We start from the raw sequence: 23,793 nt of genomic DNA on the forward strand, positions 1-23,793 counted from the left end.
GCTGCAAAACTGTTTGTCTTTATCAGAGTTAAATTACCATCTGCTTTGAGGCAAAAACTGGGAGAAGGATAATAATAATTTTCCTGATTTAAATACTACTTTGTTCGATCTAGAAAAGCAAGGTCAGTTCGGTGAAAGTCGCTGCTTTTGCTCATTTTAAGACTGAATTTGTGGAAGAATTACTAACTTGATATTTTAAAGGCTTGTTACTTCAACTGCTTATCTGTCCCACAAAAAATATAAATCATTGGGATAGAGCTATAGGGGAAAGATTAGCTTTCAATCTTACAGGCTACTGCACTGGACATCCATTTTTTATGCCCCAAATGTTAATTCCAAGCTGTAAATATATTTCAAGGAGCGAGATTCAGATCATGGGTTTCAACAGAACCTCTGTGGATCAAAGTAGACATTTCTGGGAAACGCTGATAAAACTTTCTAACACACAGCAAAAAGGAGAAATAGGCACACCACTATGAAACTTTTAAACACTGATGAAATTTGCTGGCTTTTTCCAGTATTTTATGATTTTATAGTACTAGACAATATAAAATATAAATAAAAGTTTGAAAACTGAAAAGCAGACTGGAATTCATGGTATTATGCTTTTGCAGTGTAGTTGTTATAGCAGGTGATACCACAGCTAAACTGCAGCTTTCATCTACAAAGCTAGACACTCTGCAAAGTCAACCAACAAGACAAGCGAACCTTTAATTCTAGTCAGTGGCTAATCCTTGCCTAGAAGTTTTGGAACAAGTGAATATACATCATATACAGTATAAAAAGAGATCAATAAAGAAATTGGGAACCTACCAATACTGGTAGCGGGTGTCATGCACAAAACTGACCCTGCGTGTCATGCAATGATAGGTGAAAAAAGTGGATAAAGGGAAGAAACAGGTTAGCCGTTTAGAGTTAACATTCAAAGTGAGATTCAAGCATAACCACAGAGAAGTAAGTTAGTTAAATGAAACTGTAAGGTCATTCATAGTTTTGCTTTAACACAAAAAAGGTGATTATGTTCTTACTAAACTCCTGGGTATACTGTGTGCCTTTTGGCATGTTTCTGTGTATATACAAGATACTTCACTAACTTTTCCATTTAGTGCTTTTATCCTTTCACTTAGTACTTTTGCAGCAACAGGTTTTTTTTGTTTACAGAAACATCGTTGGTTGAATATCACATTATTTGGGAATTTTAGAACTGACTGCATAATTCAAATGGCTCAACTGTTGCACAGATCAACCAACTGTTTGATGTACACCAGAGAAAGGTGTTAAAATGGAATTAGCTGATACTGTTCTGACGGGGCTTTGCTGAGTTCTCATCTGATGTTAATACACTCTTTCTTAACACAACGCCGGAGGTGAAGAGGTGCTCCTGAGAAAAGAAAACACTACCTGACAATTACCCAAGCTGAACACCTCAAAGTGTGTAACATTACAGCAAAAAGCTCGCAGTGCACCTAAGAGATGCTCTGGAAGGACTGCTGGCCTGCCATGCAGTTCAGGATTGCTGCCTAATCTACCTTTAACCTTTCTAGGAAGACCAAATGAGAAAATGCAGCATATTTTAAAGGCAGGCAGATAACGAGACTAGTCCCAGGTACTTGCCTATTTGATACAAAGTCAAATACGCTTCCTGTATTCTGGTGAGGCACTGGAACAGGTTGCCCAAGAAGCTGTGGCTGCTCCATCTCTGGAAGTGTTGGATGGGGCTTTGAGCAACCTGGTCTAGGGGAAAGTGTCCCTGCCATGGCATGGGGGTTGGAACTAGATGATCTTTAAGGTCCTCTCCAATCCAAACCATTCTGTGATTCTACAATTCCTGCTTCATTACTACCACAGACCCTTATCGGGCCATAGCAGTAGCAGTGCAACTATGAATGACCTTACCCAAGAACAGTCCCCAGAGAATACACAGCGTTCCTCTTCTAGAGGCTATAGAAATACTAACAAACAGCAATGGGAAGAGAGAAAAGATCTGCTGTTTTCAAGATCATTCACCAAACAATAAGGAAAAGGTGACAAAGCAATCAAACTGATGTAAAACAAACAAAGTGCAGAACTTTGGAGGTAAGCCATGCTAAGTCAAGCCCCACACTTTTTATTAGAAGAGCAAGTGGTTAAGAAAGCAGAGAAGTTATATAAAACAATTAAGTTTTATATATATTCCAGCAGCAAAACTTTTTTAAAATTTAACAACACACACACACACAAGGAACACATCTGAAAATTGTACCAGTTCAGAAAATATCACATAATAATTTAAAATCCAACAGATAACATCATGCATTGCTCCACAGACCTAGGTGGCATGACAGCCCGTACACTCACCAAATCCAACCTGCCCAGGAAATGTGGGACTATCAGACGTAACACCTTTACAAAAAGCTCATGACACCCGCTCACACAGAGGGGGTTCCCCTTTCCTAACCTCCGCCCATACCCCACTCCTCTCTCTAACATCCTTTATAGGTCCTATGGCATTGCAAAGGGCCAGGAGGCTCAGCCCTTTGAGAAAGGTTTTCTACTCTGGGCTTGGGCTCCATCTGCTACGTTAGCTCTCTGTATCTTCTTTCTTCATGCACTTGTGTTGGGGCTTGCAAACGACACGGCCCTTAAGGTTTTGTTCCAAGATCCACCCTTCCTACCATCAGAAATTTGTAATATAAAACTATAATTACAACCATTGATTGGTTGGAAAGAGTAATTGACAATAAAAAGCACAAAGAATGAGCTACTTAAGGAAGCATGAGCACTCCAAAAGTCTGGAAAATATCCAAATGCTATTTCACTTAAAAAGGTTTACTGTATTTTCCATAGTTAATTTTAAAACCTTGGTAATTGCACATAATAGCGATAAGCTCTGAAAGGGAGTGAGTGCTTAAGAGAGGAATAATTCATATCATACTGCAAATTCTTAGGGTTACAAAGTAAAATAAATTTGAGGAAATCTCTGTATGTTTGTAAGCACAGGGCAGTCTTCCATTCATGTCCAGATAGGCAGTCTCACAATTAATTCCTTTTTTTCAAACACTCCCATAAATGTCAGTATGTTTTCTGCCTCAGATATTCCGGTGCACCAAAGTGCTAAAAATATGGCATGCTATAACTTACTATTATAAATACAGGGGCAGGCTCCAAGGTTGTTACTCAGGCCTTACAGAAAAATTCCATGAAGTCAAAGCCATCTGTGTTTGTTTTTATCTTTAAAAACATATGGAAATGCTGATAGATCGGGAAATCATCATGTGCTGCATTTCATTCCTTGTTTAACCGACATTATTTCTATAAACTAAAATAACATCGCTGAAATGTCAAGCGCATTTGCAAACACATAGTTTCAAATGATTCTGGAAGTTCACACTTGATAACATTCTGATACTAAAATATGCAATTTGTTAATTACAAATGAAAGCACAGAATTCATCAGGCAGGATACTTCGGAAGTTTGGAGTTGGGGTGACTGGCAGAATTTTGAGGATTACGCTGTCACTGTTTACATGAGCACCTAGCACATTCTTTCTCTCACCATGTTAAAGAGAAGCCCTGCCACCAGCCACCATGCAGTTCAAGCCATTTCTGAATGCTCTGATTTTTACATAGTTCTGAGCACTGAAATGCAGATTATGTCCACTTCTCTCCAGATCACCCCTATGAAGAACTGCGACCCCAGCTATTAGGCACAAATGCTAGGAAAAGTGCTGGTGGCATTCCAAAATGAAAACCATGAAAATGCATCTGATGCCTCAAAGCCCTTCAGTGCAGCTGCGAGGAGCAACGTGCTTTGTCAGTGCTTCCACACAGGTACAGACTGGAAGGTTATGGGTGGTGCTCCTCTTCTTGCAGATGGGGTAACCCCCACAGCTGCAGAACAGCACCCAAGGGAGCAGGAGGATACGCCTCAGCCATGGCACATTTCCCATGGCATCCCTGAAACATGATGCTTTTCCCAATGTTTTTGTTAATGGAATTTGGCACTCTCATCTCCTAGGAGAGCGCTTGCAGGTAAAAGTCAGAATACAGCCAATTTCAGGTGGGAAAAAAAGGGGCAACTCTGGACAATGATGAACGAGGCTATAAATGTGAAAAGTAGCCTATTGTCATGTTGAAATTGCTGCTTGAATTCTCATACTTTGCAGGAGGAATTAAACCAATGTGTAAATACCTGTGCAGACTTCACCTCAAGTAGGACAGGGAGCATAATAAAACCTTGTGTTAAGTGCAAACGCCTGGCATGGAGGCTACCTAAGGAACACAAAATTGGTTCAATGTGGGTACAACATACCTGTCGGGATAAATGCATGTTGCTGCAACTGAGCATTGGCAAGAGCCTGTTGATAGTGCAAGACACTGGGATTGAAAACGGCACTGGCACCATTGCTTTTTTCAAGTGCTTGTCTCTTTGGTAAAGGGTGAAGAACACCAGGAGGAAAGGCCTGTAAATAAGGAATTTAGTTAAAATGGCATCGTTCTTCAGGTGGCGTCCATAACACGTACATAAATACAAAAACTTATTATTTTTTAAAGCAGCTAAAGATGCCTTGCCATGCATATTAACTCCAAGCACAGCAATGTAAAATGAGTGAAATTTTGTTATTGATAGCAAAAGCATGGTACTATTAACCTAAAACTGTAGCAGCACAACTACTGAAAAGAAAGGCCTTTAAAGCAACAAAAATGGCACTGCCTTTAAAAAGGCTTTCAAATATTACAGGGAGAAAAAACCACTTGTGTTTCATTGCCAAGTATTTTTGCTTTTTAAAATTTAAATATCGCTTCCTATTATTATACAGATTAATGGATTACGTTAAGCGTTTTCAATTACAGAAGCAGTTTTATCTCAATTCGACTTTTCATGAGAGGATATTTAAAAAAATGAAACTGTGTTAGGAACCAAACGAAATTGTCTGCGTTTATTACATATGAGAATGAGATGGATAAATAGAGCTTCTGGTAAATTAACAAGTACGTGAAATCATTTCCAGTTGATGTTCAAAAAGTAAAGCGATACGAATTTCATTAGTTGCTTCTCTGAAAAAAAAATAATAACAAAATAATATAAAAATAAATTAAACAAAAGCTACATGCAAAGCAAAAGGTGAAAGGTCAAAGTACCAGGTCTACAGTTGCTTCGAGAGGTCGCTTCATTGCTTTGGCAGTCGACTGAGTCTTTTAATAACAGGCAGCGAGCACATGATGGCAGTGGGCCAATGGGATTCAAGCGAATTAACATACAGGTAAACAGCAAGCAGAGGTGCATCATGGGAACGGCATTGCATTTGTGGATAGGTGAGAAGGAAAAAAATATTCTGAATGCAATATACAACATACAAAACACTAGGCATGCACAACAACAAAAATGTCTTCTAAAGAAATGAATATTACATTTCGAATTAGTACCGAAGCAAAAATGCATCTACTATACCTTAGTTAAAAGCATATAAGAGAGTAAAATATAGATGTTTGAAATTCAGGAAAGTTGAGTAAAACAGCAGCTTGCAGACACTATTAAGCATCGTATAAACACTTCACAGAGAGGCAGAAAGTTTTAAGGATAAGCTTACAAGAATTCCTGATAAGTTAGTTCAGTCATATTTTAAAGCAGGAAAAATCAATTTGAAAGGCTACATTTTCAAATACAAAGCACTAGTGGAAGTTGTAACGCATTACAAAGGTTATTAATATCAGTGCTTGCAAGGTGAGGGTCTTCTAATTGGAAGAAGTGTAATCATTCAATAGCTTTGGGCTTCAAAATGAAAGAGGTTCTCCATTTTCAATACAAAGCAGAATAAATAGTATCACACTAACTTATCATTAATTCCTTTTTTCCCCCTACAGCTGGGTCATTTTTGTAGCTTTTTTTTTTTCCTTGGAACTTACCACATTATATTGAGAGGAAAAAAAGTATTTCAGAATTTTAAACATATTTTTCTAAACTTTGCTACAACTTTCAGGAGCAGGGAGTAAAAATACTGCTTCCAGTTCATAGGCAAGCATTAATGTATGAGTTATGATACTAGTCCAGCATTATTTTTTTTTTTCTAATACAGCATTTAGGCATAATACATAAGCATTTACATTTACGTATACTTCCACAGTAAGATCAAACTTATGGCTGATAGGATGGCATTCTGTAAAAAATCTTCTCATATGAAATATTACTTTCTAGTTTTATAGTGTAAATAATTCTTACAAACTTTTAGAAAGGAAAGATTTACTTAGAAATCAGAATTTTTATTTCTGTTTTTTAAACACAGGCTGGTATTTAGCTCTTTTCAGGATATGCAGATTATGTCTACCTTGACACCAGTATGTGGAAACAGGGAGCAAAAGTGAAAAAACTCAGAAGAGAGGATAGGGCACAAAATGCCTACAAACAGCTCATGGTCACAGCATTAGCTAGTACAAACTGGGAATTTATTTTGCTGGATAGCCCTCACCTCATCTATTCATTTTTCCTGTCTCTGTGGCACCTACATTCCATAAGGCTTCCCACTGCCCTACCCATCTCTCTTTCAGCACATTTCTGGATTACTTAACCTGGTATACAGGATCTGTTCATCTGCCTGGGTCCAAGACTCGGGCATAAAAATAAACACCTGGTGCAAAGAGGATCTGCAGAGCCTTCTTGTATTTATTCGGGGTGCTGTGCAGCCAACATGTGGGTACCCACCATGGGTACCCCCAGGGAGGACATCACGCCATCAGCACAGGGCATAGACTCAGATCCACTCTGCATCCGCCACAGATGAAAATCTACATGGAGGTGAAGCATTACGACTCAATGCAGCATTGTGCCATGATCAAGTCCACAAATGAAACATCAATAAGTTTCAGTTAATTACCTTTCTTATCCAAATGCAGATCTTACCTGATCTCATTTGTTCACTTATTATCTCTGTTTATGATTGCCTTGCTCCCCTTCTTCTCCATGCTCTTCTTAACCTCACCTACTTCAAACCTTTTTGCTGGCTTTCCCCTCACCTTGCACAGCAAGGTCAGTCTCATAGCTTTCCCAAACTGAAGCCTTTAACTTGACAGGTTTCTAAACCTACTTGTCAACCTTGTTTCCATGTAGCCTCCCACTTCTATCAGGCTTTCACACCAACTGTCCATTTTTCTCCCCATCTTTTTTTTTCATTTTGTCCTGATAGCAAAACTTACTTTATCTCTTTCTGTCCCATCAGGTTATCTCCTTCTCAACATTTGATTTCCTACAACCGAAAAATCAATAGCTGCAGACTGAGAGGAAAAGGCTAAAGAAAGAAAATTAAGATAGTAATACAAATGATCAGACATACTGTGGCACAGTATTTGTCTGCCAAATGTGACATTGGTATGGCAGCGTCTCCTGGAATACAAACAAGATCCACACAGCAGAGGCCAGCAGGGATGTGCAAGGAGCTCTTGACTAAACTCAAACACAAGAAGGGGAGCACGTAAGAGGTGAAAGCAGGGACGGTTGGCCTGGCAGGAACAGTGACACACCCTGAGCATGCAGGGATGGGTTAGGAAAGCCAAAGACCACAGAAGCTGGATCTAGCAAGGGATGTGAAGAACAGGAGGAAGGGCTTCTCCAATTGTATCAGCAACAAAAGAAAGACAAGGGAAAATGTGTGCCTGATGCTGAATGGGGCAGGCGACCTGGTGACACAGGACATGGAGAAGGCTGAGGTACTGAGTATCACCTCCACCTCTTTACTGCTAAGACTGGCCTTCAGGCCAGTGGGAGACCAGTGGGAAAGTCTGAAGTGAAAAAGATTTACCCTCAGAGGATAAAGAACATTTAAACAAAACGGATGTACACAAACCCATAATCTGATAGGATGCACTGGGGGGTGCTGAGAGAGCTGGCCAATGTCACTGGAAAGCTACTCTTCATTATCTTTGAAAGGTCTCTATGACTGGGGCAGGGGGTCCTAAACATTTCAAGAAAGTAAATTAAACTCCTGTCTTCAAAAAGGGCAGGAAGGAAGATCTGAGGAATGACAGGTTGGTCAGCCTCATTACAGTCCCTGGAAAAGCAATTGATCAAAGCTAAAAGCATTCTATGTGTTTGGAGCCTGTTTTCATAGAATCATAGAATCGTTAGGGTTGGAAAGGACCTTAAGATCATCTAGTTCCAACCCCCCTGCCATGGGCAGGGACACCTCACACTAAACCATGTCACCCAAGGCTTTGTCCAACCTGGCCTTGAACACTGCCAGGGATGGAGCCTTCACAGCTTCCCTGGGCAACCCATTCCAGGGCCTCACCACCCTCACAGTAAAGAATTTCTTCCTTACATCCAATCTAAACTTCCCCTGTTTAAGTTTGAACCCATTACCCCTTGTCCTATCACTACAGTCCCTAATGAAGAGTCCCTCCTCAGCATGAAAGCCAAGAAGGTGATGGAAAGGAGTCAGTATAGATTCATGACAGAGAAATTGTATTTAAGCAACCTTAGAGTGGCCATTAGGATCACCTGCCCCTCTACTCTGCTCTTGTGAGACCTCACCTGGAGTATTGTGTGCAGTTCTGGTGTCCTCAACATAAAAAGGACATGGAACTGTTGGAACAAGTCCAGAGGAGGGCTACGAGGATGATCAGGGGACTGGAGCACCTCCCGTATGAAGACAGGCTGAGGAAGTTGGGGCTGTTCAGCCTGGAGAAGGCTGCGTGGAGGCCTCATAGCAGCTTCCAGTACCTGAAGGGGGCCTATAGGGATGCTGGGGAGGGACTCTTCATTAGGGACTGTAGTGATAGGACAAGGGGTAACGGGTTAAAACTTAAACAGGGGAAGTTTAGGTTAGATATAAGGAGGAAATTCTTTCCTGTAAGGGTGGTGAGGCACTGGAATGGGTTGCCCAGGGAGGTTGTGAATGCTCCATCCCTGGCAGTGTTCAAGACCAGGTTGGATGAGGCCTTGGGTGATATGATTTAGTGTAATGTGTCCCTGCCCACAGCAGGGGGTTTGGAACTAGATGATCTTAAGGTCCTTTCCACCCCTAATTATTCTATGATTCTATTCTATGATTCTATTCTATGATTCTATGAAGTCACATTTTAATTTAGGCTGTACATTCTTCAGTGACTTTTCACGCTGTCTGATGCACCGTATGAATATTTGGAATTCCCCAAGTATAATGACAGATGAAACTGTTTCCTAATGCACTTCACATTCAAGCTGCATGGTCTACAACCTCTTTCACAGTGTCTTTCTCCTTTCTTTTTACTTCAAATGATTAGGCCACCTAAGTTAGCTGAGTAAAAATTCCTGAACTTCAGTGTACAGAAATACAGACAGGGACTTTTTTGCAAGGTCCCAGACTGCAGGATTCACTGAACTTCAGTGGTCTTAGGAGCTTTGCCTACAGTACTCTAACCCTATCTGCAGTGCTCACCTGTATGAGCACCCCCTGGACCACAGCAATGCAGCCAGCTCCCCCAGGAAGGAAAACCTCTCAGCCACAATTTAAACTTGGGAGCATCCTGCAAAGTGAACCTTACAAGTAAGCATTTGCATTTCTGCCTTACTTTTCCTTTCTACATCCAACTCAGTATCCTTGGTTGTTCTTGGGTGGCCTTGCAGGCATGTGTCTTTTCTATCACTTTTCTGTTGTTATTGCTAGTCCAGTGATTTTTCCTTCACTCTAACTGATGGTTTAAAATTTATATTAAACACAAATAATTGGATTGTAAAGAATCTTTTCTCTTTGGTGGTAATATGCCATTAAAGTATTTTGTACATATTTTTCTGGAAAAAAGTTACCTTGAATTACAAATCCTTGCCTTCTACTGTGACACTAGAATCCTAACATTTAAATTCTATATGTTCCAAACATGCTTCATCTTGCTTTGAGCTAATACAACTCCAATTATGCCTTATTAAAAATCACAGGATACATATCCAACCATTACTGAAATGCAAAACCATGATTTCCCTCATCTCTCTCCTTTCTTCCTTAGTATACTGCCTAGAAATACTACATTCTCTAAATGGACAAAAAATATTGCCCAATAGAAGTTAATTAGAATAAAAACCTAGTCTCCTTTGCTTTAATTTCCAGAGAGTATTCAATTTATACAAACACAGGAAAGTTTAAGTAAAAATCACCCAATTCGAAACAGAGCTTGGGGATACTATAAGAGAAAGCACACTAAAACTTAAGAAATGCTCTTCTGTTTGGTGGTTTACTTTCTTGCATAACTTACTCTGTGTCCCTCAAAAATCTCCCCTTTGCTAATTTGCTACATACAATAGCTTGGGGTAGTTATATACTGTACTGTATTGTGTTTCTGGTAGGCTTTTTACCCAGAGAATAACTGTATTGTCTGTAACTATTGTATGCACTGCCCACAAGTCCACAAACCACATCTGCTTAATTATTCGTCCACAGCCAGCAGTGAGGACAATGACTCTGTGATTTGCTGCCAGCAAAATTTTATCTCCCAAGTCAGATCCTGCATGCTCGATTTATTGAACTTTACCAATACAATCTTTAAATTTATCAGCTTTCCTGGTAGCAACAGTAAGAGAGGTCCAATACTGGTAAACAGATAGGCTGACCTGTCCTAACAGTTTCAAGTGAGAGCTTAAAATACCTGAAAATAGAAAGCCCTCAATCTCTTTACTTCTGATTGTAGTTACTAGGTTTTTTCTTAACGTTTCCCATTTTAGTTTACAACTTAAAACTCTGTTATTCAAATAACTTGCCCGTGATAGTGGGAGAAGCAAGAAAAGTCTCTAAGATGAAAATTCATCTAATCAAAGTTGTAAAAGATATAGGCAACAACTTTTAGTCAGCAGGAATAGATGTGTATCTACAGAGCGCACTTCTTTCTCATCCTCAGACAGGCACTAATGGTAGATCAGATGAATGTGCTGTTTTCTCTCCACTACCTGAAAACTGAGACCAAGTTGCATAGGGTAGGCTCAGACATCTGACTGACATCTAAGGTGAGGTGAATTGAATCTTAATACAGGTTTCTTCTCTGCTACCTATCTCTGAGGCAAAAGCTCTCTCTTTGCTTTGTTCCTTTTCTTCCAAATTTCCACATGGGTATCTGTCATAAAAGAGCTAAACCAGCATATGTGCCCCTGTTTTCCAGAGGACATCGAAGATTAACAGTTTTGTTTCTGTTTGGAAATACTAAGGATAAATCTAACAAACCTAATCAAGGCAGAGAACAGAAGTGGTATAGAATGTCATTTGCTTCACTGTCTTAGATAGAAATACAGCATCAAAATAAGGGCATAAATCAAAAAGTGCTTCTTCCCATCAAGCAATAGTAATAATTTTATAAAATATTAACTTTCACCAAAAACAAAAAAAAAGAAAAAGGAGGCAAAAGAGAAAAGAAAGTATAAGCAAACAGAATTAAACTGAAGCAAAATAGGCATCAAAGAGCATCTGTCAAAGAAAAGGCAGCCATATACGCCAGCACTTACCATCACAGTCGCAGCTGCCGCAGCTGCCTGGGCTGCCACTGCAGCCTGGTTGGCTTGGTGTTGCGCCGCTTTGATTTTGGCCTGCAAATGTGCAGGAGGGTGAAAATACTTGCATTTCTCCCTCATGCAACGACCTTTTATGTAATCCATACACACGGTTACGGTGTTGTCGTTTGTGTCAATCATTGTGCTGTCTGCTGGATGCGCAAAGCGGCAATCAGTCTCTCCACGTGCACAGTTTCCCCGCTGGAACTCCCTGCACACCTACGTGCAAAACAACATGTGTTGCAGGGGAAGAGCCTGATGCAATGGGAAAGAGCAGGGAGACCCCCACACCCTCAAAAGACAGACCTACCCCCATTCCGTGCTTAGGTCAAGTTTTTCCATGAATTCAATTTAATAAACCCTCCATCTTCTTCTGGGAGAGAGAAATGCATCTATTTTACCCTTATGTGCTTGGCTCCTCGGGTAACTCTGTGGTACCACAGCTAAATGAACCTGACATAGGAAATGCCTTTCCCTCTTCCTGTCTGGAAAACACCTGAGAAGGATATTTAGTGAGGTAACTGCCCCTGCAAAACTAGCTGGGAATCACAAAATACTCAGCCCCTTTCTGACTATACTTTATGGTCTTGCAGCTCCACTGGTAGGGAAGGACTTCCTCTTGCTGAGACCCATGGAAGATATGCATCAGATGCATTGTATCTTTTATGGAGTCTACATACAAAATGATGGAGAGCATCCTTAAAAATAATTTCCAAAACAAGGCAGAATGAACACGCTCATTTTTCTAAGAAGGAACGTGCTCTAGACACTGCTGCTTAGGCTTTTGGGAAAATACATTTATTCTTGCAACAGCTATTTGGCCTTCTCATGTACTTGGATGACAGATGCCACTGAGCCAAGCCATATGGAGATCCATCAACACCAGAGAGGCTATGCATGTAGCTGGCTCCAGCCTACTGGAGGGTTGGTAACATTCAACACCTCCATTTGTAGCTCGAGGATGAAGGGCTATACCCTTCCCCTAATATCCATCCACAATCCTATAAAATTCCCTTAATATCAATGCATAAAACCCAGGACAGAATTAGCACTGCAATAAAAATGTGCGTGTTAGATATTTCATCAAGGCATAACTTTATGGGCATGTATACTTCAGGTATCTTGGAGATGATAAACTTTATGAAAGATGAAAATTTGTGTTGATGTCCATGCATTAAATTCAAGCAAATGCACTACCTTAAAAATAACTGTTTAATTACCCCTGGCTGCAAGTGTAGAAATCCTTCCTGGCTACAAGGTCTTTATTTGTAGCAACTAAATTTAAGCATCGTTTCTAAAACAATAGAGTTGGTCCCTCCAGGTTCTTTCACACAGCCTAACAGAGAATGTATTTCTAGTCACCACGGTGTCTACAGTACCTCCAGTTTATCAGTCCTGAGAAGTTTCTGGGTAGCAGTTGAACCGGGGACTGAAACCGGTGGGCTTCCAGGAACAATGACAGGCGGCGTGGGTAGGATCTCAGTCGGGACTAAGCCAACTCCTGGTGTAACTGGCGTTAGGTAAGGAGCAAAGCTAATAGCTGTATTCGTTCCTATTGTGGGACCCACTGGAAATGTGGGCTGCAAAAGGAAAACACAGACCAAGATGAAGAGCTTACTAGTCACCTTTTGCATGTTCTTTCTGGCACTGATTCATTTTCTTAATGAAAAGATTTCAAACAGCTGCCAAAACACACAACATTCTCTCTTCTTTTAATCATGTTACGTATTCCAGCAGCATACGAAGAACCGCCTTTGTAGCTCTGTTATTGGAAAAGAGGCTGCTGATGCAAAGGAAGTTGTACTTTGAACCTGAATCTCTATGGAGGTCCAGCTTACATTGCCGGTTTATTTACACATCTGAGAGTGGTAACATAGACTTTACTGCTTTTTCTCAATACCCGTTTTTCTTGGGAAAACAGGCTATTTTTCAAAGTACCAGATTTCATAGGTGAAGCATTATTAACTATATTAAAGACATATTTCTAATAAGAGTATATATAACAAGCTATTTGTCATGTAACTTCTATCTGTTTGCATGCTGTATTTTGCCACCTCCTGCAATTATATGGTACTTAGGCCCGCACATCGAAAAACCTCACCTTTGCAAATGTTTGTTTGCTCAGCTGTCACCAGTGGCAAGTAGAATAAATATTATAATCTCAGCTGGACACAATATTTAGAAAGGGATTATTCAGGTTTAGCTAGAGTTCATCTTACAAAAAAATTTGATTGGAAGGAATGATACGGGTCTATAAATCTGTGTCATGCCTTCCTACAGTGAGTCAGTGAAGCCATGACCAGAAGAAAGAGCACTTGTGTGGTGCTGAAACACAGCACTACCAAGGCAGAATGGTGGGCTTGTTATCACCAGCTCCATGGGGGTGGAGGAAGAACATCACCATGGTCAGTCAGATCTGGAAAGTACTTTAGTTCTGCAAGAGCTGATGTTTACCCCAGAGAGCAAAGTTGTAATTATAAATGAGGAAAAATTATGAAGTAAAACAGGACACATCTCAGATTAGCTTTGTCAGAAATTAAGTTCCCAAATAAGCTGGCAGCTAGAAATGAATCACACAACAGCAGAACACTATGGAAAGACTTAAAAACACTTAAAGGAGGAGGAGTGTCTTTCTCCTCAAGGTGGCTTGCATGAACTCCGTTGGCAAAAGGCAAAAAGCCATGCACGGTATATAGAAAATACCAAAGAGAAAGCATAGGAGTTAGAACGTTTATTTCTGGTTTTATTTTGTGTGGTTTTTTTGTTTTCCTTTGGGACCAATTACTAATTATAAATGAATGTGAGTTAGTACCAAGAAGGTGCTTTGAACAGCAGATTAGCCAGAATACCCAACTGTATGGAAATGGCGTCTACCTGCCCTAGAGAGTTAAAAATGAATGTTGCCCTGTTTTTATCAGAGATCAAAACTGCTTGATATCAAACAGCCCAGTTCATATATAAAGTATGAGCTAAATACTTTGGAGGGAAATAATGAGCATTTATATGAAACAACGGTTCAACTATGTTGAGGACAGTATGTGTTATGTAAAATATAAATAACAGCTTTGTACCAAATATAATTTTAAGAACAAAACCACACGTCAAATGACTTCTGTGGAATTTTCTGTCACTTTTTATCCATTTGGTCAAGGCTGAGTCATCTTAATCTGGCAGTTTATGTGAGACAGAGAAACAAAATACGGCACTTTTATCACAGCAGTCAGTACAGAAGGCATTACGTCAATGAAATTGTAAACTTCAAATGATGACATGAGTGACTAGAAAAAAGTATAATTCTGCCACTTCAATTTTTCTTACCCTACTAAGAAGTGGAATCTATTACTTCATCAAGAAGTTTTCTGGTGAAAACTCAAGCAGTAAAACCCCAGGAAATATGAAAACACATTATACCAGTATACCAAGTTACATTTTGATGAATATGTACCAGAAATCCAGGGACTCCTGACACCCAATTTTTGTTCATGCCTCCCAGCTTACAGCAGATGTTTCAAATGTAAAAACACATTTGAAAGGGGCACCTGGGGTGAGCTTCCTATTACCAAATACAGATGTTTTTCTCTGAGATGCTTACACTTGGCTCCTGTGATAGCCCATGGAAAGACAAAGGCACTTAAAAGCCCGAATAATATAATCTGAATGCAGATGTCTGAAACAAATCAAGCAAATAGTAATAGAATTGCCTATGACTTTTGATAAAATGTAAATGGACCATGGAAGCCCTACACAGAAGTTGATGCCAAGACTCCAGATGCCTCAAGTTAGAGAAAGAAATCCCACTCCAGTGAGATACCTTAGACTAGGCGTTCAGATTGAGAAAACACCATTAGTAGCCATGTGTGAAAAGTCTGATTCAGATTACTTGCCTAACCATGCTTTTGAAGCCTGGTACAGTGAGGAACTCAACTGCAAGGGCAGTCCAGAGCAATGATCATCATAATGTACATCCAAAGGTGCTGCTCATATATGCAAGACCAGTTTTATGTTACCTTCTGCATTTGAAGTGTCCCAGGCACCATATGCATTACTTTAGGATAAAATGCTCAGTTTGTAAAGTGCATGCACCAGTAATTCTCTGGTAAGTAAGAAAATGCTCCCTGAATAATGACATTTTTGGGATTAAATACTGTTTTAAACCACAGACTCCTACTCACATAGTTTACTAGCAAAGTATTATTACGATGCAAATTTTCACTTCCAGAAGGATTAGAGGTAAAAACCTTGCTAATCTGGACTAACCCTGATATGAACTGAATGAAGGAAAAGAAAGAGCCCAACAAAACAAAACAGGAAAAAAATGCAAATTATTCTGGGATAAAAAAATGTATCAAATCTACAGCAGTACTTTATTACGTCTTCAAATGCAAATTATAAATGAACATATCTCTAGAATCTCAGCAATTCTTTAAGTCAACAGAATGGGGACTATTTTTATTGACATCAGTTTAGAGAACTTTTGCAGGTCAATATAGTCTTGTACTTCAACTTTACTTACCATTAACACCATCAGAGAAATACACTTACCACTGGCTGCAGTGGTGTCCCCGGAAACATGAACTGCATTTGCTGGGCAAGCATCGCTGCTGCAGTTTTTTGTTGGATTAAGTTGTTCCTGCCATTGATTTCCAGTTGAGTTTTTAAATGTGTTGGTGGATGAAGGTACTTGCAGTTCTCCCTTGTACAACGACCCTGGAAAAAGAAATCACGCTAATCGGTCTGCTGCTTTTGATGATGGTTTAATGCCTTCAAGCAAAATATTACACCATAAACTAAGCAAGAACTAATGAAATACAGGGTGTTTCCTGGGAACTGTGTAGCAGGCTGGGAGGAGCTGATGGCCTTGAGCTCTGCCTCAGCCCACTGCTTCTGACTGATCATTAAGGCTATTAGCCATGAAAAAAAAAAAAGGAGATTTTGAAACAGTATTTTCATTGTCAAGTACAGATCACTGCCATCACCCTGAGTATTACCCAGACTGCCCAAACTATATCTCATGGTATCTTGGTTAGAGTACCTGGTGTTACGATAACATAGATGTTTTTTATAATAACATTACATTATGAATAACAAATTTATTTTATTTTTAATATCACAGAATCACAGAATGGTTTGGGTTGGAAGAGTCCTTAAAGATCATCTAGTTCCAACCCCCCCTGCCGTGGGTAGAGACACCTTCCACCAGATCTTCCAATTTATTTGTGTGTGACATGTATTTACACAGTGTCCCCAAAGTAATTCCGCAAGACCCTGCTCAATTTAATTTTTTTTTAACTACAAAAATTAAAACCTTCTTTAAGCAAAAGGCACCTTTTAAGTGCATTATATTAAAAAATAATTCTGTGTTCATGGCAGTAGGGATCTAAAGTGGCTACTCTCTACTTGTGCTCTCTCATACGTTCACCCTTATTCCAATTCACTGCCTTCTGGCTTCCTGTTTTTATTACATCAGCATAACTCTGAACTATTTCCATTAAAGTATAGAAGAACAAAAGCCAAGCTAGTACTTTTGCAGCCTAAATGTAGAGGCAGTGCATGGAGCTGAATCTCCAAAGCAAAAGGAGAGCTCCTGGATCAACCTGAAAGCAGGAATTGTTAGGCTATTATGAGACAATAAAAGACAACAAAAATATGGGTGGGTAGTCACCTCTGACGTGGCTTTTGCTGGAGGAAATGGACACGGAGCACACCTCTACAAGCACTTCATGCTGACCAAAATGTAGCCAAAGTAGCATAAGACGCACCGATACATTTTCCCCCAGAAAAGGAAACCGTAAGGTGCACCAGCAGGCTGTGCAGCTGCAAGGCAGGACCTGATGAGATCAGAGGCTCCTTGATGACGTGGCTCACAAACAGACATTAAATTTTAAGAGCTGTGACCAGAGGTCCTACAGCATTAGTCAAGCTGCATTTGACACGCTCAACTTGTAGAAGGTAAGCTTCCAAATTGAGACATTTTTTAAATGTGCTTTTTAAGCTTTCCATTCACTGGTATAAGGGCTTTACAATCTAAGTCAAAGAAGGAATATCCTCCTATAGCCAAGAAAACATTAAGATCCTTATTCAAGAACACCACAGTGTACAAATGTACACTGACTCTGTGTATGCATACACACGCATACACACTGCTACAAAATCTTCAGTATGCTTCAAATGTCCCAGAACAACAGCGTTCATGTTATACTTCTTACTCAGACATCAAAACACTGATGATTCTGCCTCTAATCTGCTATGAGGATATTAACTACCTATGCAGGAGTGAGTTAAACACGTTCAGGAAGGAAGGTTCTCCTGTACTGAGGCCAATGTAAAGGCAGACAGCTATTTCCACACTATTAAACGACTGGGAACAGCTCTTTGTGAACTGTGCCTAGAGTATGCTAAATGGCAGAAGCCAGAAGAATTCAAGAAAGCGAAAAATTTAAGAAAAACCCACCAGTCTCATTCCTCAGGAGCAGTGCTTGGTGCTGTTTATATCTGCTATAGATATAGATACAGCCATTCTCAGGACATCATGCCTTCCCTCTGACTTCCACTGTGCGAATCACTAATGCTGCCTCGTTCAATGAACTACACAAAACGAATGCTACTTCGTCAGCTGGCATGAGCAGAACCAGAAATAGTCATGATTTGACGGACAGCGAAGATGGCTGGCTTTTCTATTTAGGGAGAACAAGGCCACCACCACCTTCATAATGTTAAATTGGAGAATGCTCAGCACAGGCAATGAGCACATGCTTTTGTTTTGGCTGATGAGGCAAACTGATTAAGATGTTTTTAACTGAGATCTATTTAACCTTAGTCTATTTTGCATACGAATGGTTCATACAGCAAACCTGAAAATTAAAAAGGCAAAATAAAAAGAAACTACCTAGTGGAAGTCTCAACCTATGGAAACAAAAGTGCTCCTCTGGTAAGGATTGAGAGCACCAGCTCTCAACCACAGTGGCTTTCGAAGTACCTTCAGCCTGAAGAGTACCTTCAGCCAGCCCTCCGTAATGAAAGCACATGGCTAATACATACCATCACTTCAAGCTCTGAGGAGCAACCCACAGGGCACAAAAGACTGGTTATTTCAGAAAACTTTCAAAATAATCCAACCATACAAAAATGTACTGTCCTCCCTGAACTTACTCGTGTCTGTGCCTCCTTTTTTTTGAGCTCCTGTTTAGCAGTGAACGTGCTATAAAAGAGCTGTGTGTCCCTGTCATGCTCCTATAGAAAACACTGTAAACAGATCAAGCCTTGTTGAAATTAAATGACCCAAAATAAACTGTGGTGGAATGAGCATTGAAAATAGTGAGCAGATTAATCCAGCCCTTGCTACCAAAATTACATAAATTCTGAGACCAGCTTTCACTTTTCAGACCTACAATGGTGGCAAGAAAATGCCTATAAGCAACTTTTCATTACTTTTTTAACAAATGCCCCAAGTCCCTGTGAACTCCTGGTGAGATTCATTTCAGAGAGGAACTGGTCTGATTCCCAACTACTGAGCATTGTAAGAGCAGTAATTCAAACTCGTAGTGTCATCTCAGTCAAATGGGACCCTGGATTTTTTCTTTGTTTATTAAAAAGCCAAATAGGAAGTCTAACTGAGATAACAGCACATATCAACTGAGCAGCAGAACGGGCACACAACACACAGGGGTATTCAACATGTTGGCTCGGTAACCATCTACATAACAGCCCACTTTAGATTCTTGAAAAAGCTACTGTATTAGCAGAGCACCTCATAACAAATTCAGAGACAAAACTGAGTGCTTTAACTTTAAGATGCATCAGTACCAAGCCTCTGAAGCAAGGCTTGCTTCTTTACAGCTCTTAAAACCCCAGCTTTTCCGGAGCTGCTCCACAGACATTCAGTCCCCCCTGGGCGCACAGCAGCACAAACTCTGTCAGCAGGATGAGGCAGGCAGCATGGAAAATAATTGCTCCATACAACTTTTAACCTGCTCCCCCATATGAGTCAGAGTCCTGAAACTGAAGGCGCAGACAGACGGGTTTGAAACTTGGTCCCTAGAAATTCCTGTCACCCATGAAGTTGAAGTTATCAACAAGCACATCATAAGCTGTTGTGTACTTTCCATGCGAGTTCTCCCAAAAAAATTGCTTTCAATGAGCTGTGTCCTTATCTGCAATGGATAGTAAAGACAAACAGACATCAGATTAAATTCCCAGCACTCTGTTATTCCTCTTATCCTGCAAGGATGGTACCTACCTCTGACCTTTCATTTCTCTGCTTTTGTCCTCTACAGCTAGCCTAGCCTAACGCATAGGGCCACATTTCAGGCAGGTAATGGAAGGTTTTAGCAGAGAACGACTTTTCCACTGCTAATTATCCAGACTGGGAACATGCTGTGCCTCGCATCAGGGGTATGCCACAGGCTTCATTCCAGTAAAGAAGGGGGAGAGGAAAAATGTGCATCAAGGACCTGGCAACTCAGACGACTCCAGTGCCCATCACCCAAGCACAGCAACAAGAGGCCCCACTTCTGCAGGGGGTCTTGGAAACTGCTACCTGAATGGCTTAATATCAAAATAACATCTCTTAACAAGCCATGTCACACCACTGACTTTTTTTTTTACATCAGTAGATTTCCCTATTAAGAACAACAAGTGCTTAAAATCAATGGCACAAGACAGCCCACAGATGGGAATATATTAAAAAAACTAAGGTATGTGCTAAGAATTATTATTTTAAAACAAGCAAAATGAGGCAAGTGCAGAAGTAACACCCCATAACTTTGCATATTAAAATATTAAGAGCCCATTTCTTGCCTACAAGTTGTACAGCCACATCTCTGCCTTGAATATTTTACAAACCTACAGCTTTCTTCAGTATTGCACTATTGCCCTAAGAGTAACAACAATAATAATGCATCCAGGCCCAGGCTGGGAATTGCTTATGCATTATAATGAGTTAGCTTTCACTTAATAAAATTATTTTCCACAAAAATAAGATGTTTGAATAATAATTAAAAATTAAAAGAAGGCAAAATAATGTTTCTTTTATCTCTTAAGCCGAGAATTAACTAATGCATCCACAAACATTTCTCTCAGGTACTGAATTCTGCTTTTAAGATGGGGGTTCATAGATATGAAAATCACAGAATTACAGAACCATTTAGGCTAGAAAAGACCTTCAAGATCATCAGGTCCAACCATTATCCCAGGATGGCCAAGTCCTCCACTAAACCATGTCACCAAGGGCCTCATCAAAAGAGTTTTTTGACCACTTCCAGGGACGGCGATTCCACCACTGCCCTGGGCAGCCTGCTCCAATACCTGAGCACCCTTTTGATGAAGAAATTTTCCCTAATATCCAATCTGAACCTCCCCTGGTGCAACTTGAGGCTGTTACCTCTTGTTCTATCACTTGTTACTTGGGAGAAGAGTCCTTCCGTTTACTGTATTCGGTCAAAACCCTTGCAGGCCTACCCATGCTACACGGTTCGGTTTGTTGTTTCTTTCAACACATACAAAGCCAGAATACCATGGGTTTATTACAGAGGAGAACACCATGCCACCACAACAGACAGCAGGCCATGGGTACAGCATGTGACCCTCACAAAGCCAAGTCTCAGCTTCCCCATCTACCTGTTTCTACAGAAGGTCGTTAATTCATCAAGTCCCAGCTTTTCAAGCTTTCCCATTAAAGGAGCACATCCCAAAAGTCACGTCAAGATAGAAAGGGACAGATCAGGGAAGGCGTTTTCAGAGTGCTGTTAAGCAGGAGAAATGGGAAGGTCTCTTTCTCCAAACCCTAGGAATGAGTTCTTAGCATTCTTACCATAAAAGTCCCACTATTAAATGCAACAGCCCCAGTCTATACAGGCAATCCAAAACTGCTGTAAACCACTTTTCTGCAGCATAGTGTGGTGGGGGTTGCTGTTTAGGGTTTTATTTCTGGAAAAGGAGAGGATAATTCAAGTTGGAAGAGACCTCAAGAGGTCCTCAGTCCAACCTGCTCACAGGAGGGTCAGCCTTGGGGTCAGATAGGTTGCTCCAGGCAGGTCTTGGATACCTCCAGAGCTGGAGCCTGCACAGCCTCTGTGAGCAATGTAATCGACTGCTTGACTGTCCTCTCAGTGAAGATGATTTTCCTTATACTCAGTCTCAACCTGTCTACTTTTGGCTTATGCCAGCTGCCTCGTGTCCTCCCACCATGCACTGCTGTGAGGAGCTGGGCTGTACCTATAGACAACTTTCTTGTCCTTGAAGGCTGCTTTTACAGGAGGAGCATCAGCGTGCAACATCATCACGTCATCTGTTAGCGTGCCTGTCTCAGGTTTGTACCCTGAGGGACATGTTACGTTTTTTTAAACCATACCAGCTAAATTAAGACTCCTTCTATGCTTTACCTCATCCCTTGGGAAGGCAGCAGCCATGGTTACCTGCTTTACCAAAGCAGCAGTGTTATCTATCACCAAACTGATCAAATTATTTGTATTTTCCTTAAATAGTTGAAACGGGGAAAGTCCAGCTTAAAGCTAAGCATACAAATCCAAAGTTAATTGATGTGATTTATTGATACTATTGCCTGGAAATAACAGAGCCCCTCCTCACAGCATAGCTTAACATCTGACTCCCAGCTTCCTCCTGTACCCCGCCTCCATCCTTCTCCCCCAGAACACCCTCCCACCTCTCCTAAGTATAGACCAGGAAACAACTCACATGATAAATATAACTTCCTCAAGCTGTGCATGTCCTGAAGGGCCAGCCAAGATGCACACGTGGCCAACAGACCATGATCCAGAGCGGCTCAGGGCATGCTCTAGCCTCTTTCTTAACTTGGTAGTAACTTGGATCTCTCTCTTCTACCCAGACACTGATTTTTGCATAACAAGTAAGAACTTTGCAATATGTCTTTGAGATGTCTGCTTCTAGCAACTCTGCTTGAAACGGGCCAGGGTTTTCAAAAGTTATTAGGGTGTGAGGATGATGCCAGCAAAAATATGGACAGTGCAATTATGCAAAACCCATTTCCTTAAGAAAACAGGCTAAAACTAACAAATGCAGATGAAACTGTATGATCCCTCAGGATTAAATATGCTGTCTTCTGGAACAAAAAAATGTAAAAAAATAAGGTATATGACTTCTAAGACACGTCTTTTAGAAAGCAATTGAGCAACCGGTTCTACAAGGGCAAAAAGATTTTCTGGTTTCCTGCTAGAGACTCTGAGATCTAAACATTTGCTGGAGTTAGAAAAGATACACCCCAAACCCTGTATTTTTTGAAGAGTAGTAATCACTTGATGTCACAGCCACCTCGCTTACTGGGGAAAAAAACAAAAGGAAAATGCAATTTGCTGTATTACACAGCTTTAGCAAACTTGAACATGCTTGTAAAATCAGATCACATTTTAACAAACTAATGCACTTGCAACTGTGTGCATGCTGGTTAGCTATACATCACCTGCTTGATATTATTAGGTACCTGGAGGTATTACATACTGTTCAAACCTTGGCAGAGTAAGAGCTAGCACAGGTCACTGCCTGGGGCGGTGGCAGCACACAGCAAGAATAGCCACAGAGACAGCAGAGTCAGCAGCTGTGGAGGTACCTAAGCTGTAAATAATCCTCTGGAAGAGTTTCTGACAAGAGCAGAAACTCTTCCTTCTCCTTCAGGATTCATTCTCAGTAACTCCTCAGCAACATCTGGTTGGGAACGTGTGTGGCCTCACCCAATCAATTTAACAATTTCACCATTGCATAAAACAGGAGCTTCTAAATTCCAATAATCCCAGGCTCCCTGGGGGTAAAAATAGACCCAGTCAATAGGAGGGCAGGGTATTTTGAGGTACTTAAGCTTCTGCTCCTGTGCATAGACAGCCACACTAGCTCTACCACCCCCAAACATCCAGTTCACATGTTATTTTTCAAGTGCAGAAATAGCAAAAAGGAAAAAAAATAAAAATAAACACCAAGTGTCTATTCATATGCAGATAGGGATGGTCCCTCTCATTCTACAGGGCTTGCATTTATGTATTTTTATACATATTTTGGTACATGAGAGCTCAACCACCAGCACTTTAAAGGGAAGGAAAAACATCAGAATTCAGTTTGAACTGAGTAAAAAGTATTTTCCATCTAGTATCACAATGAAAGAATTCAATGTTCCTATGCAGAAAGTAAAAAAACAGATACCTCTATTAAAGTATTCCCTTTGCACTTGTTGTGAGTATGTACGATCTCACACAATCTGTAGGACTACACATGCCCGCAGTTAAGCATATGTGCAAGGACTTAAGGGATTTAGTTAAGCCCCAAGAATGACTAGTCATAGATTTTTA

General features: G+C 40.5%; 1 protein-coding gene across 10 annotated transcripts in view; it reads right to left on the bottom strand.

Moving 5' to 3' along the window:
- The window catches only part of MBNL2 (muscleblind like splicing regulator 2), a 93,976-nt gene that overhangs the window by 19,641 nt on the left and 50,542 nt on the right, over positions 1 to 23,793 (bottom strand). For 3 of the 10 annotated variants that reach the window (XM_057401130.1, XM_057401131.1, XM_057401124.1), the window contains exons 2-7: positions 16,025 to 16,189; positions 12,862 to 13,062; positions 11,438 to 11,701; positions 5,122 to 5,175; positions 4,292 to 4,442; positions 814 to 849 (exon numbers count right to left, since the gene is read on the bottom strand). In XM_057401130.1, coding sequence (XP_057257113.1) covers positions 814 to 849; positions 4,292 to 4,442; positions 5,122 to 5,175; positions 11,438 to 11,701; positions 12,862 to 13,062; positions 16,025 to 16,078 — 760 coding nt within the window. In that variant the 5' untranslated portion in view covers positions 16,079 to 16,189. The remainder of the gene's footprint in view (positions 1 to 813; positions 850 to 4,291; positions 4,443 to 5,121; positions 5,176 to 11,437; positions 11,702 to 12,861; positions 13,063 to 16,024; positions 16,190 to 23,793) is intronic. The other 7 variants (XM_057401133.1, XM_057401127.1, XM_057401125.1 and 4 more) reach the window with 4 other exon arrangements.

Source organism: Pezoporus wallicus, unplaced genomic scaffold, assembly GCF_028554395.1.
Source record: "Pezoporus wallicus isolate ANWC-B61680 ecotype Strahan unplaced genomic scaffold, APGP_CSIRO_Pwel_v1 contig_6944, whole genome shotgun sequence".
Taxonomy (NCBI): Eukaryota; Metazoa; Chordata; class Aves; order Psittaciformes; family Psittacidae; genus Pezoporus; species Pezoporus wallicus.